Source organism: Pholis gunnellus (genome assembly GCF_910591455.1).
Source record: "Pholis gunnellus genome assembly, chromosome: 17".
Taxonomy (NCBI): Eukaryota; Metazoa; Chordata; class Actinopteri; order Perciformes; family Pholidae; genus Pholis; species Pholis gunnellus.
The window spans coordinates 19,353,512-19,368,233 of record NC_136544.1 but is presented as its reverse complement, the minus strand read 5'-3'; the positions used below and the strand labels follow the sequence as shown (position 1 = coordinate 19,368,233).

General features: G+C 43.0%; 2 protein-coding genes across 3 annotated transcripts; one reads left to right on the top strand and one right to left on the bottom strand.

Annotated features, from left to right (window-relative positions):
- Nucleotides 1-603: 603 nt before the first annotated feature.
- Nucleotides 604-3,810, bottom strand: hsd17b14 (hydroxysteroid (17-beta) dehydrogenase 14). The gene is made up of 9 exons (XM_079176951.1): nucleotides 3,644-3,810; nucleotides 3,519-3,554; nucleotides 2,900-2,997; nucleotides 2,486-2,552; nucleotides 2,292-2,383; nucleotides 2,013-2,117; nucleotides 1,860-1,927; nucleotides 1,535-1,631; nucleotides 604-1,153 (listed from the first exon to the last, which is right to left on the bottom strand). The coding sequence occupies exons 1-9, from the start codon at nucleotides 3,723-3,725 to the stop codon at nucleotides 1,007-1,009; spliced, it is 792 nt and encodes a 263-aa protein (XP_079033077.1). The 5' UTR covers nucleotides 3,726-3,810; the 3' UTR covers nucleotides 604-1,006.
- Nucleotides 3,811-5,464: 1,654 nt separating this feature from the next.
- kcna7 (potassium voltage-gated channel, shaker-related subfamily, member 7) lies at nucleotides 5,465-12,965 on the top strand. Of its 2 annotated transcripts, none has more exons than XM_079176940.1 (4): nucleotides 5,465-5,787; nucleotides 6,042-6,074; nucleotides 6,276-7,004; nucleotides 9,430-12,965. In XM_079176940.1, the coding sequence occupies exons 3-4, from the start codon at nucleotides 6,309-6,311 to the stop codon at nucleotides 10,360-10,362; spliced, it is 1,629 nt and encodes a 542-aa protein (XP_079033066.1). In that variant the 5' UTR covers nucleotides 5,465-5,787; nucleotides 6,042-6,074; nucleotides 6,276-6,308; the 3' UTR covers nucleotides 10,363-12,965. The 2 variants fall into 2 exon arrangements, with proteins under 2 accessions (XP_079033066.1, XP_079033067.1); XM_079176941.1 differs by having other exon boundaries at nucleotides 5,465-5,812.
- The last annotated feature ends 1,757 nt before the right edge of the window (nucleotides 12,966-14,722 follow it).

The window sequence follows — 14,722 nt, the reverse complement described above, 5'->3', positions numbered from 1 at the left end:
CAAAGACCAACCAAATCATGGGATCTGCTCTGCTGCCTTCAGGTGCTGTTGGTAGTATTGGAAATCACAAAGTTCTCTCAAAAACTGTCAATAAAGTGGGAATTTTAGTCGCCAAATTGTGAACTTAAATAGAGAACATTGAAACCCCATTAACACACCCTGGAAAATACATTAAACCTTTTATGGCTGCTATATAAAGACATACGTTTAAATTACAGTAACTCGATAAGACAACCAGCCATGAAACTACTATATATAAATCTGCACACGTTTTGATTTTCTTTCACCAACGACTGGTGATTTCTTCTAATCTTATTTAACTGCTGCTCAGAGGTATTTGTCTGGTTGAGCCATTGTTCAGCGTTTTGTTCTCCATGCACCAAACTAAATAATATCTATTTCTAAAGAGCACTTTCTACAAGCTAAAAGCATGATAGACCATTCAGATATATATAGTTCTCTCAGACACCTGAATCAAGCTTTTGTGTAAACAGATTAGAACATCAGTGAATGTATAATCTGAATTTAATCTGCTAAACAAGCTGTTTCACGACCACGAGGAGACTGTGGAGACCAGGACAAGTCAAGTCAAGTTTATTTATATATTGCACAATTAATAGGCCTATAGTGTCAATGTGCTTTAAAATAAAAGGCAAAAAAGTTCTAATAAAAAAACAGGCAAAGATCATATGTGACAAAACATAAGAAGGTTTTACAATAAAAAGGGGAATAAGATAAGAAAGTATTATTATCAATATTAAAAGTGGAATAATAATGAAATTAAAGTTTCACCCGTTAACCAAACACATTAAACCGAACTTAAAGCATGCAAAAAATAGACATTTCTAAGAAGAGGCTGTTGTAGCAGACTATAGTTCATGTGGCGGAGAATCTCAGAGAGTTGAAGCATAATGACTGAAGACACCATTCACTGATTTAGAATGTGTTGTAGAGATAGTGAGGAGACCATGACTTGTTGATCTCACTGTGTATTCAGTGAGGACAGTCAGGAAGAGATCTGACTCTTGACGCCGTAGTCGAGTTCAGCTCCTCCGCTGACCATCAGGTCGATCCCGGTGCAGAAAGTAGCGTCAGCAGCCAGATACAAGGCAGCCAGTCCGCACTCAGCCGCGGTCCCGAAGCGACCCAGCAGCTGTTTGAGAAGACAACGTGTCAATTCTCCTCCCTGTTCACTGTCCACCTGTGGCAGCATCATGTGACTTCCTTGTGTTTGTGTTTTATACTCAACCAAAGGTTTCTCTGCAGCTCAACAGAACTGAGGGGAACCTCTCTTTAATGTTATTGTGCTGCATTTTCTTTACTCACATTATGCTGTTAAATGCTGCTGAAAAACAATTCGTAATGGACCTGAAGACAGGATTTAAGTTCAACAAGAGCTCCCAGATATTTGTTTACACTTTTCAGGATCGAAGTCTTGTTGTTCTATTCCCAAACCTCCCACGACCTCATAAAGATCCCCTCCACACCTCTTTAGCTCAGAGTAGGAACCCTTGGTTTCACTGGGAGAACTTGCCTGATGGGTTTCTACCATTTTAATGGTTGCTGCAGCATCCGGTGTCTGTCCTGCTAGTTCCTCCCACAGAGGCGTCAGCACGTTACCTGGAGAGATGCTGCCACACACGGCAGACAGGAGCATTAGGTGAGAGTGGCTGCTGTCAGATTTGTAGTCAGTTAAATATTGTCAGATACCTTATAGCATCCAACGTTGCATTTCCTGTTTGTAAATGCAGTAGCCTACCCATCCATTGTAGCGTCATTTCTCTTTAAACATTCATACCATGTGTACGCTTGTTACAGCAGATCATAGTTCATCTGAGACACTCTGCAGTTTGTCTCACCAGTTCACTCTCACATTGTAGACGCTCTCGTCCACGGCCATCGCCTTTGTCATGGAGGTGATCGCCCCCTTGTGGAGAAAAAGAGCACATGACAAATGATCTCTAACTGAGATTTAAGGAACATTGAGGCTGTTTGCTGGAGCATGATCTCACCTTGGTGGCGACATATGGTGCAGCATTTCTTTGACCGATGGTCGCCACCAGACTGGACACATTGATGATGTTTCCATGGCGCAGTCGTAGGTACGGCAAAGCATACTGAAGAGAGAGTGAGACGTCCTATGTCACTTCAAAGATCCTTCAAACATTCAAGAGTTACATTCTTACAGCCCTGCTTTGCTTCCCTAGAAGTCAGCATAAATTATCTTTTTAATCCCTTTCATTTAATTTATATGTCATTTTAAGAAGTTTTGCACGAGTTGGAGACGTTACTTTAGAAGCCAGGAAGTAGTTGATGAGGTTCAGATTCAGCAGATCCCTGAACTCCTCTGCTGTGGTGTCATCAGTGGGTTTATGAGGTGGGTCTGCAGACAAACAAACACAAAAGGAGATCAATTAAGCACGAAAGCATCCTCACAGCGTCATCATCACATCTGCTGGAGGAGAGCAGGAAGAGTGAGACTCACGCCACCCGGCGTTGTTGACCAGGCAGTCGACGTGTCCATAATGCTTCACTGTGACGGCGATCAATCTCTGTGGAGAGACGGTCACACCAGTTGCGTTTGAACAAGAAACCAGTTGCTGACAAACCAGAGAAGAAGCTTCACCCAGCAGAGCAAACAGGAGCTCAAGCAAACACACAACTGGTTGAGACAAATGGGAAGTTTTACAAGCTGTTCCTGGTGACAGATGAGGACGAAAACAAAACAAACGTTGACACTTTGGTGTGAATAAATCTCAAAACGTAACATTTTTAAATGGACATCTGGTTGTTTTTGGGCCTTGAGGTGAAGTCAGCTGACCAACAGGACACACTGTCAGCAACGGGTCATGTGATCGTGTTCATAACTGTGGACAATAATAATAAAGTTGCACATTACCTTGATGTCGTCCTCTTTGGAGACGTCACATGTGACAAATTTGCATGAGCCTGGCCCTGCTTTGTTTAACTCCGCCTCCAGAGCCTCACCTCCTGCACCTGTGACACATGTGTGATTATTGTCATATTGATATTATGTTTCAGCTTTAAATGTCTGTCAGTCCTGTACTTAAGTACAATTTTGAATTTACTATATACTTCAACTTCTATACACCTACAATTACTAATTAAAGTAAAAAAAACAAGATGCAGACAGTGCTTTACTATTAAATGAACATTGAATTAATTAAATGAATTAGTACAAACAGTTGTTATAACATTTGCTACATTGACAAATTATAACATTAAGCAGTAATATCCAATAATACAATGTATTATGAATGCATTATTCATAATAACACTCTGGAATGAAACAGTGCTTCTGCATAATGAATACTTTCACTTTTGTACTATTTTGAATGCAGGACTTTTAGGAAACCTAATGCAGTATTTTCAGACATTGGTATTTCCTCTTTTATATAAAGATCTTCTTCTTCCTCCACTTGGACTTATTATAATAGTTGCACTCGATATTGACTTAGCATTTGATCGGGAAAAACCTAAATGTTCAGTTTACTGACCTATTGCACAAAACACCACTTTGGCTCCATTCTCCACTAAAAGAAAAAATAAAAATAAAAATGTTCAGGTTGCCACTTGTTGCGCCGATCCCACACGAATCCACACTATAAAAAACAAGAATTACCAAACACTTTGACAATCCCTCTTCCAATCCCTTTGGATCCTCCGGTCACAATGACAACTTTGTTGTGGTATCTGAGCGACATCTCGGCTGCTTCTGATAATAAATGTCGGTCGTTGAACGCCTCAAAGCTCCGCTGCCTGTTGACACAGCACGCGACCAAGACCAGGAAGTACTTCCTACCCTATGTATTTCATGTTTGGGCTTCACAGCAGTACGTTTCTATTACTCTCCAGTCCATCAAATCATGGGATCTGCTCTGCTGCCTTCAGGTAGTGTTGGTAGTATTGGAAATCACAATGTTCCCTAAAAAAACTGTCAATAAAGTGGGAAAATGATCACCATCTTAGTTTGCTGATTAGCACATAACACAAAGTACAGCTGAGGCGGATGGGATAATCTTTCATGTTTTGAAATAAAAGTACAGGAACTTTTTTTATTTTCACCAGATGATGGCTGTAGATGAAAAGTCAGGCTACGTGAACACACTGACCTGCAGGTGTTGCTGAAGGAAACATCAGGTGATTACCAAAGTCAGTAGGATTCATCCTCTTGGGACCACAAATATCCGTTCAAATTTTAATGGCAATCCATTTTACAGTTGTTGAGATATTTCTGTCCAGACCAAAGAGGTGAATCTAACAACCCCTCAAACAACTGAACTAGAGTCATTTTTCTTACATGGCTAAAGAAATAATAATTCTCCAGCATAAAACATCAACACATCAATGCTTAGGCCAGCCAAAGATCCAACAACCTGATAGTGATTCTTCTTTGTACAAGTTAACAGCTGGATTTATGACACTGGAATTTACTCATGGTATTTGAACGCAACATTTCCAAAGTGCTTCCTGTTATGGGATTTGTAGTTTTACTGTATAAAGTCACAGTGTGGAAGGATTGCCAGACAATGGGACCCTGAACACAGACACGCAAAAGGCCCCAAAACCTTTCTTACAAGCAACACGTTTTGTGTCTCTTTGTGGTTGTTTTGTGTCTCTTTGTGGTTGTTTACACTTCTGTCTGTGGTTTTGTGTCTTTTTGTGTCATTTTGTTTCTTTTTGAGGTTGTTTTGTATCGTTTTGTAATTGTTTTGCCACTATTTGTAGTTGTTTTGCATGTCTTTGTAGTTGTTTTGTATCTTTATGTAGCTGTTATGTATCTCTTTGTAGTCTTTTAGTGTATTTTTGTTGTTGTTTTTGTTTCTTTAAGGCCATTTTGAGTCTCTTCCTTGTTGGTACGTGTCTCTTTGAGTACAGTTTTGTAGTTTAAGGCCAGGGAGGCCCCTGACACTTTGGGCCCCTGGGCCTGTGCCACACAGAGATACTTGAGAGTCCACTTCATGATGTGTCTAAAATAACCACAGACATCCAGATTTATATTTAATTCAAAATGACGGCTGGACTGGCAGGTCAAGTTTCATTTGCCATGTTTTAAATGTGTGGAGAATTCTGCACAAGCCAAGCAGCCAATTAAAGATAAATGATGAAAGCAAAGCTATGAAAGCATTTAGAGAAGAAAATCCACATTTAGCCTCAATTTACAAAGTAAATCTTAAAATTGTTCCTTTTTTGAACATAATAGTTTTAGCCTCTGCTATGTGAGTGAGCAGGTTCATGTGCACACATGCGTGCAAATATGTACAGTATGTTTAAGAGAGAGTGAGAGGTTAAGAGGTTGACATTTTTGGACAGTAAGAGTTGTTGGGGGCAGAGTAAAAGTGGGGGGAGAGGTGGCGGCGGTGCTTTTGGAGGAGGAGTGGGTCGAAGATTGAATTTCGGCCCGACAGCATTCCCCGGGGGCGCACTGAGCGTGAGAGAGAGCACAAGTGAAGACCTACAGTGACCTACAAACAAGCGTAACTATCTGAACTTCACCCGCGCGGCAGATTAACGCCGCAGCAGCCCCTAAGGGAGCCACGCTGCTCCCTCTGCCACCTCCCTTCCTCCTGTCTGGACATCACGATGAGAGAATTGACACACAGAAGAGGGGAAAGGTCAGTCCAAAAGGCACCCTGAGGTGGAGGCGCAAGCAGGAGAGAGCGATGGTCAATCTCTGGAGGGGTGATTAGTTTGAATCAGCGGCTCTGGCAGGCAGACGGGTGAGAGGAGGTTTCTACTGGGAGAACTGGACATGCTGATAAACTGGTGATGAGCATGAAGCCGACCGCATGTATGGAGCTTTTTATGCACGGAGCGTCTGCATGATGTTATTTACAGTACAGAATATAGTGGGAGAAGTACATAAATCTTCTAATTAATGTACAAAATGGGGACATTTTTTATACTAATTCGGTTTTTTTTCAGTAGTTTGGTCAGTGTTTTAATTAAAATCACTCTGTCCATCACAATACAAAGAATTGTAATGTGATCTAAATACGTTTTATTTTTTTGTTGGCCAGAAAATTGTGCAGCTGAATTCAGAGAAAACTGAGGTGAGATTTGGATTTTAATATTTCATTAATTAGTTCCAAGATATTCTGGAAAAATAATGTACAATTGGTGAGGATGTGTTACTGGTCGTTGGATTTTATGACAAAACTTAACAACTAAGGGACAATTTATTTCATATTAATAACCTTTATGTGTTTTCTTTTGGCTTTTATCTACCGTTGTTTCCCTGTTTTGTTGTTTAGTTCACAGAGTGAACAAGAAAGAAAGACTAAGTGATGGATCATCAAGACAAAGGAGGAGGAACAGGAGGAGGAGGAGGAGGGCAGTCAAATGAAAACCAGAAGGCCGAGGAGGTCGGCGATGAAGAAAAGCGGACCAAAGACAAGCACAACAAGTTGGAGAAGGAGATCAGTGGGAAGGAGCCGAGCGGAGAGGCCAAGAAGGAGAAACGTCGCTGGAGGAGCGGCTGGGCCCTGGCTGAACGTCTGGCCATCAACGTGTCGGGGATGCGCTACGAGACTCAGATCCGCACCCTCGCCCAGTTCCCCGACACCCTGCTGGGTGACCCCCGTCGTCGCCTTCGCTACTTCGACCCCGTGCGGAACGAGCTCTTCCTGGACAGGAGCCGCGTCTGCTTCGACTCCATCCTGTACTTCTACCAGTCCGGCGGGAGGCTGCGTCGGCCCGCCAACGTCCCCCTGGACATGTTCCTGGAGGAGCTGCGCTTCTACGAGCTCGGAGAGGAGACCATCGAGCGCTACAAAGCGGACGAGGGCTTCCCAAAGGAGGAGGAGAGGCCCTTACCCGCCGGCGACTTGCAGCGTCGCCTCTGGATGCTGTTTGAGTATCCGGAGTCCTCCAGCGGAGCTCGGATCATCGCCATCATCAGCGTCATGGTCATCGTGCTCTCCATTCTCATCTTCTGCCTGGAGACTCTGCCCGAGTTCAGGCATGAGAAGGAAAGGAGGGAGGTGAGGACGGGCTACATGGTGCTGACACAAGCGAGTTAAAGCTGCAAGATGGAGGTCATGTATGGAGGTAGCTGACAGGGTGCAAAGAGGTCAGAGGTTGACACTGCAAAGGAGCGATGAGGGGAACAGCTATTGCAGCATAAGGGAGAGAAAAAACTCAGGGATGATTAGAAACATCAAAGCTAAGAATTAAGTGAGGGAAAGCAGCAGACCGGGAAGGGGAGGCTCGGTTTTTTCCCTGAGATTATTTTGGACTAGTCGTTAAATCTGATCCACTCAAAATTGAGTCGGAGGAGATGAAGAGTGGCAGTTAAACCACTGGTGGAAAAACAAGAGTGAGGAAAGACGAGGTCAGACAGAGCACGTCGGATTGGAGGTTTCCGTTGTGATACATCTTGTTGGCCACTCTGGGACGACTGCCAGAACTAACAAGCACATTCAGGTTGGACTGGATACTTTATTGAGAAAGAGAGAGAGAGAGCGAGAGAGAGAGAGAGAGGAATGAGTTAGAGGTAAAATAGGCGTGTGAAGTGAAAAGAAGGAAAGGAGATAACCTTGTCTCACGTTACCCCTTAGAGAGCTAAAGGTCTAAATATAGAGGAAGGACAACCCTAGGACCACATCAACACGTAAACGAATGTCTGTATTAATAAACACGGTGACTCATAGGCTGCAAACTGAAAACAGCATGGAAAAGATGCTCGCGGTCGGATCGACTTTTCTGATGACATGAATATGATATGAAATTAGCCTCGCTTACACTCCTGTAGCCTGGACACGAGGTACATTCTGGAGGTTCGGGCAGAAGTGACACCGCTGCCGCGCTCGCTGGATTTACGTTTCCCTCATCACCACCAACGCTGCTGCGTTAGTCCCATACATATAAGGATATGTGTCATGTGATCAGAGCAGCTTTTGGACGCTACACAAACAAAACAAAACCCTGCATTCACAGCCGTCCCCACGCAATCACTCACTCGCCAGGTGGTGGTGAAAATCGAACCAACCACATTGGTTTTGTCAGATTCGGATGTTTGACAAGTTATATGTCTTGGCGTAAATCACAAAAATCTATGGGCCCAAATGTTGACTATTTTGCCATCAGCCTATTACAATTTAGGTGAATGTGAATGGGCCCAGGTTCCCCCTCAGGTATACAGCAGTTTGCACTGTTAGCGCTGTTAGCACCGTTAGCTACCAGCCTGCCGGCAAGCTGTTGACAGGATAAAATCTCAGATCTTGCACTTTTACATTTTACTAATTTACTCTGGCTCTCTACGCTTCGTAACGTTTTTACTCCACTGCTCATTTTAGCATTCACTGCAAAAACCTCCCCTCAGTGAGTCCGAAACTTGCCGTAAGTTGGTTTAGTTTAGTTAGCCCGCTACAACTGTCGCAAAACGACGGTACACATGAAAATGGCTGCCGTCCTGCTATGTTTCTTTAAATGTTCCGTTCGACTACTATTCTATTTTTATGGGCTGTGAGCTAGATGCTAACTTCAGCGTGCTAACATGCCGAATGTTTGTATGTTAAGTGTGTTGACATGCTGTCATTTGCTAGTTAGCATTGAGCACAAAAGCATCATTAGGGTTCATCCTCTGGGAACCATAAATGTTTGTTAAAAATGTAATTGCAATTCATCCAATATTTGTTGCGATATACCAGTCTGGACCAACAGGCAGACCGACACTGGCGTCCCAGCATTAAATTCCAGGTAGCTCACAACTAAAATATTGACGGCTGGATCGCAGTGAGAACTGCCCCCTTCAATGAGTGTTGTTGGTGTAGAGAGACATGAGGACATGGAACAAACATATAAAAACATATTAATACACATAGCGTTGGGGACAATATGTGCTACGACGCCACCAGAAGCTCAGAGTAACTCTATCTAACTTGTGAAAAGACACTAATGCCCAGCCATTTCAAAGCCGCACCTACTTCCCAGAAAAAAAGCAGCAGCCCAGTTAAACGAAGTGTCAGATACCGCGGCCGTGCCGGTGTCTGGGGGGGGGGTGTAACGCAACCCAGTGTCACATGAACTTAATGTTTTTTGTGTGTGTTTAAATATAGAGAAACTGATTTATATAAGAGGAAAAATAAAGCCGGTGGAGTGAAAATGGAGAGGAGAGGAAAGTTAGCACCGTATCACAGATCTCACAGGCTCGGTCAGACCCTGATGACAGGTTGCATACTGCGAATGTGCTGAGGACAGACTTTAAGAATAATGTGTCTCTGTCCTTGTTTCCTCTTGTAAACATCGTCTCCATAGAGATATTCATTATAGCCTTACCTTTCCCCTTTATTCTTGTATTTCTCAACGCATGTTTGGTAAACAACACACGATAGAATATATATGTGGTTTTATTTGTTTAATCTCTGAGTGCAACTGCAACCACTTCATTTTTGTTTTGTTTTACAGCAATTCATCACCATGCCTCACCCCACCAACGCAAATGAAACCATCTCGGTCTCACCGGGCTTCACCCCCTTCCAGGACCCCTTCTTCATCGTGGAGACGATCTGCATCATCTGGTTCTCCTTTGAACTCCTCGTGCGCCTAATCTGCGCTCCTAACAAGGTGCACTTCTTCAAAGACGTCATGAACATCATCGACTTCTTCGCCATCATTCCCTATTTCGTCACCCTGGGCACGGAGCTGGCCAAGGACAAAGACGCCCGGCCCTCCGTTTCCCTGGCACTTATCAGGGTCATCAGGCTGGTGAGGGTCTTCAGGATCTTCAAGCTCTCTCGTCACTCCAAGGGCCTCCAGATCCTGGGCCAGACGCTGAAGGCCAGCCTCAGAGAGCTCGCCCTGCTCATCTTCTTCCTCTTCATTGGCGTCATACTCTTTTCTAGCGCTGCCTACTTTGCCGAGGTGGACAGTGAGGAAACGGCGTTCACCAGCATCCCCGAGGCGTTCTGGTGGGCTGTGGTGACCATGACCACGGTCGGCTACGGGGACATGTACCCGGAGACGGTCGGGGGGAAGCTGGTGGGCTCCATGTGCGCCATCGCCGGCGTGCTCACCATCTCGCTGCCAGTGCCCGTCATCGTGTCCAACTTCAGCTATTTCTACCACCGCGAGATGGAGTGCGAGGAAACGACCGAGTACAAACACGTGGCCACGTCGCTCTGGGACGGAGAGGACGACGAAGATGGGGAATATGAGGAAGGAGCGGACGAGGGGCATGAACACATGGGAGATTATGCACCCCTGTACCGGCAGGACAGCAGGGCTATCTGCCCGCCGCTCAATGGTTCTCTCCTGGCGGGGCTTTGTACCGGACAGGAAGCTGGCGGTCGCAGAGGGACAAACTCTTACCTCAACGAAACTCTGGTCACTCAGGTTTAACAGAGAGGAGGTCGGACATTTAACGCTCCCGAGCAAGAGAAGGAGAGTACAAAGATACAGGACGAGTGAAGCAGAAGAAAACTCCAACATGCACACAAAGACTTGGCACTGGTATAAGCTCTAATTTGTTACATTTGAGGCTTTTGCTTGGTAAACATCTGTTTTTCTCAATGAATAAATAGAATCTGATCTTTGAAAAAACCTGCAGGTTGTATGACAAAACTTACCGCTGAGCTTAAGACGTGTCCAGACTCCTCAAAGAATCCTCGATCCAGCTCAAACAACAAACATATTCCACCTGCTGCACGATACGGTAGATCTTAACTTCTTTCCTAAGTTCTGACTTTAAAGTTAAACCAAAGTTAATATATAGTCAGTATACATTTATTATTGGAAGCTGTATTATCCCGATATATAAACTTGTATGCTTGCTTGTGGACAGTTTTTCATGTTCAGTTGACCTGTTGTGTGCGGACTGAAACACTATCTGAGTTACACTGGCAATTATTAATTAATAATGTTAAAAATACCAAACTATATGTTCTTTTCAAAGAAACTTCATAAAGAACCCGTAAAATGTAAGCGTTATCAAGTTACAGCCACCATCTTTGTTTGGAAAGTAGGTTAAATATCTTTTTTTACCGTGCAGCAGATGGACAATGCTTCATCCCGGCTGGATGAAGGAATATTTGAGGAATCTGAAAATGTCTTTAAAACAGAGAAAAAGTGTTGTTAAATACTGCAAAAATCTTAAATATAAAAAGGAAAAAAATACAAAGAGAGGCATCATGTGTGTTCCCTGTAATGACGGATGTCACTGTTGCAGAAATGTGACAGTGTAAAGTGCTGCATGCAGGACATTCACTGCTCATACATGTGATGGTGTTAAGTGAACGGCAGCACCATAAACCACCGCTCTGCCGATATTGTACAGGAGCTTAAATGTACAGTGTTGCAGGTGTTGATGCCCTCTACTTGTCGGAGTTATGGCAGAAATTCACAGTTGTAATCTCGCGCTGACGTTGACCACAAAGAGGTCGCCGGCGGTGCAGACAGAGTTCATGTAATTGGTCCAAAGCCAGTTCGTATGTTACATACAGCAGTGTAAACGGATACAGCCTGGAGAGACGTGTGGAGAGAGACGACGAGCCGGCTGACATTTCTACTAACGGTGACCGAAAGCAACGCTGAACTCTGGTGGTCATGTTTGTCGTCACGTCAACGAGAACACCTTTCCCTCATTAACTCTCTGTCTTAAACTACGAAGAGCAGATGTTTTTCATCTGTAGATCTGTCTTTTGATTATTTGCCATCTGTGTGCTTGAAAGGTGGCTGTTAAGAGTTTGTGGTTTCACAATCAGCGGCTCATCCGTCAGCTGACCTTTGACACCAAATCACATACAAGTGGATGAACAGCGCGGCCTTTTAAACACTTTTAATACACTGTTTAGTTTTTATATTTCTGTTTTCGCTAAGAGTGAATGTTCATGTATATTTATATTAGCGGATGATTTTGTTGTTGCTCAGGCTCTTTGAGAGCTTCTTTGTTGAACTTTGTAACTGTTAACTATAAACGGTTAATCTTTTATTAACGTGTCTCTGACTGAAATGTCGCTTATAATGAATTCCAATTGTTCAAAGAGTGCTGCAGGAATGAGTCCTAAAACCCACAAATGAGTCAGTATTTTTGCACTTCCTGTTTCCTTGTCTTAAAGTCAATGTCTTTTTTTGATTAGCTTTTGGTTAGATGCCTGAAATGAGGTCTGTGTTTAACACAAGCTTAAGAGATTTGAATGTTTTATACTACACTATAAAATATGTCAGTTAAAAAACCGTGAACTCGTGACTTTTGAAGCTTTTACGAGTCTTAAAAAGTGTCTAAATGAGACGTCAGTCATGCTTCATGTCATCCTGAAGTCATGTGACCGGGGTCTGGTTTATAAGCTAACGTTAGGTTTTGACTTCTGCAGATTGCATTCGCGCTTCAAAAATCCTAAAAGTGGTGTTCATCTGTGAAGATTATGTTGCTGAACAAAATGTTTATTCTCTTTAATAATCCAAAATCCAATAGAGAGATCCCATTGGCATTAACTTCCTTGTTGGCCAACAAAAATACATCATCCCTGCAGCACTCTACGGCAGAATTCATCGAATTGTCCACGAATACTTTCTCAGACCAGCTGTGTGAAGTAATCCTTCTTTATCTGCATATTTACAGGTGTTTCATTCTCACTATGAGAAATGTATCTTAAAGCAGCTAAAGCAATGGAAGAGAAACTGTCATCAAAATTGTACATATGGTGATAAAATATCTAATCCACATAATTTACCCCACTTGTTCCCCTTTTCCTACGATACAGCTAAATCAATTCAAGCAGAAGTAGCATCAAGACGTGTATTTAGCCATATTTAGTTAAATATGCAGCAGATAAATTGGTTATTTTGCAGGATTTTGATACTTTTTTACAAATTCTTGTCACCGTTTGAATCCATTGTAACTGATATGAATTAAAGCAGACTTAATAAACCCTTTTTAAACTTAATTTTATACGTTTGACTGTGTGGATGTAGTGTGACCTGCATATAGTCTGAAGACAGATGTGGCTGCGTATGTGTAAACATATATGTCTTCCTTTCTTTAATAAAGATCATATGTTAATCACTCGGGTCGTGGATTTGTGAATTCCTTCCACGTGACTCGCTGTGCAGCGACTCGGGGAGAATGTGATGATGTGCGCTCGAGTCTAAACAACGTCGTAAAAGCATCACGAGGAATTCACACGGTGACGTTAGAGGGCGTCGCACCCTGCAGGCCGCACGTCTCGCTTCCTCTCAGTTAAAACAGTAAAGAAAAGATATCGTGTAGCACGGATCGAGCTGTAAGCCGTGTGCATATGTGCTGCATGTGATGAGTAATCCGGCCTCTAGATGTCAGCCTGTGTTAAAGAAACGGGACATCTGTCTCACGCCTGCTGCCACTGGATGTCATCGACAGTAATGTGACATGAGAGACTTCAGAGCTATAACCAAACGAAATGATCACGTCAATTTATGCCGTATGATCCAGATGACTCACGTTATGTTGTTTTCATTCCATGTTATTAAAAAAGAAGACTTTGACTGAATTATTGTAGCAAACTGGAAGCAGATGAAAGTTAACATGTGATTGCATCGTGTATCTGACCTCAGGCCAACACTACAGTGTGCATCACCAGACATTTGTGGATTCTTTCATATTTTTTTAGTGTTTGGTGTTTTTTTTTTTTACTTTTGGAAGTTCAAACTCAGCTCCTATTATGACTCTATAATCAACTTTGTAGCCATAATACAGACACTTGAGGACAAAAATGTCAATATCTGATCCCACGGCTGTTACAGCATCCTGTTACATCAGGTTTTCAATCTAGAGCCATGGCAACACGTTGTCACTCCCAACTTGACAAATACTGACGCTGTAGTGGTCCTAAACGTCAACCCATGGCGCTCTACGTGTCAGTGTCAGTACACGCTCGTTACATGCAGAGTGTCTTTTTTAAAATTTGCTTCACAAGAAGTTTAGGTTTAGGCAACAAAAAACACTTAGTTTGTTTCTCACGTGACAAACGAATGGCTAACGAGGCGACTTGGCAAAACAAGTCAACGTTGACGTTTTGGTTTCAAACGGGACACGAACAGCCTAAAAAGACTTTCTCTCTCTTTATACTACGTCAGTCGCTCTGAGCGTCTAATAATGACGCGGATGGGTTTACACTGGAGTTAGTTGAAAGTCTGATGCGTCTCATACAGACACTAAAGGGTGTCTGTGTGTGTCGTATGAGCTGCAGAGCTGCACTGACACAGTATTTGACGGGTTAGAAGTGAGAACAAGTTGGCCCTGGCTTCACAATTCGATATCTTTTTCACTATTTTCAGATATTAAATCGACCAAATGATTAAAGGAGAAAATTAACTGTCAGATTACTTGATAAAGACGTTGTTACAGCCGTCATAGACATTCTTTTACAGCAATTTTTCCAAATGTCCAGTTAAATTAGATATGAAACCTATAAATCAAAGTAAATTAAGTTTCTTTATCCCGCTACCAATGTTTGTCTTTATCCGTGACGTATTTAGTTTAAGGTCCAGTAAAAATAAATCCTCAGTGAGGAAAAGCTGAATTAATAAACAACCGTTTGAGTCGAGCTAAAGTAAAGAGAATGGAAAGTGCTTCGGAGCAGATGATGCTCCTCATAACCCCCCCCCCCCCCCCACACACACACACACACACACACACTGTCCTCTCCATGCTGGCTGCAGTGATTAAATTGCTGACCCCCCCATCAGATGGTGTGATATCCTCGTGTCATGTGTTGGAGCTCCC

Coding starts and splice junctions, on each gene's coding strand:
- hsd17b14 (XM_079176951.1), bottom strand. CDS start 3,725: ATGTCGCTCAGATACCACAACAAAGTTGTCATTGTGACCGGAGGATCC. Junction 2,553..2,899: donor CCAAAGAGGACGACATCAAG/GTAATGTGCAAC, acceptor GTCTCTCCACAG/AGATTGATCGCCGTCACAGT. Junction 1,928..2,012: donor CACCATATGTCGCCACCAAG/GTGAGATCATGC, acceptor TTTCTCCACAAG/GGGGCGATCACCTCCATGAC.
- kcna7 (XM_079176940.1), top strand. CDS start 6,309: ATGGATCATCAAGACAAAGGAGGAGGAACAGGAGGAGGAGGAGGAGGG. Junction 7,005..9,429: donor ATGAGAAGGAAAGGAGGGAG/GTGAGGACGGGC, acceptor TTTGTTTTACAG/CAATTCATCACCATGCCTCA.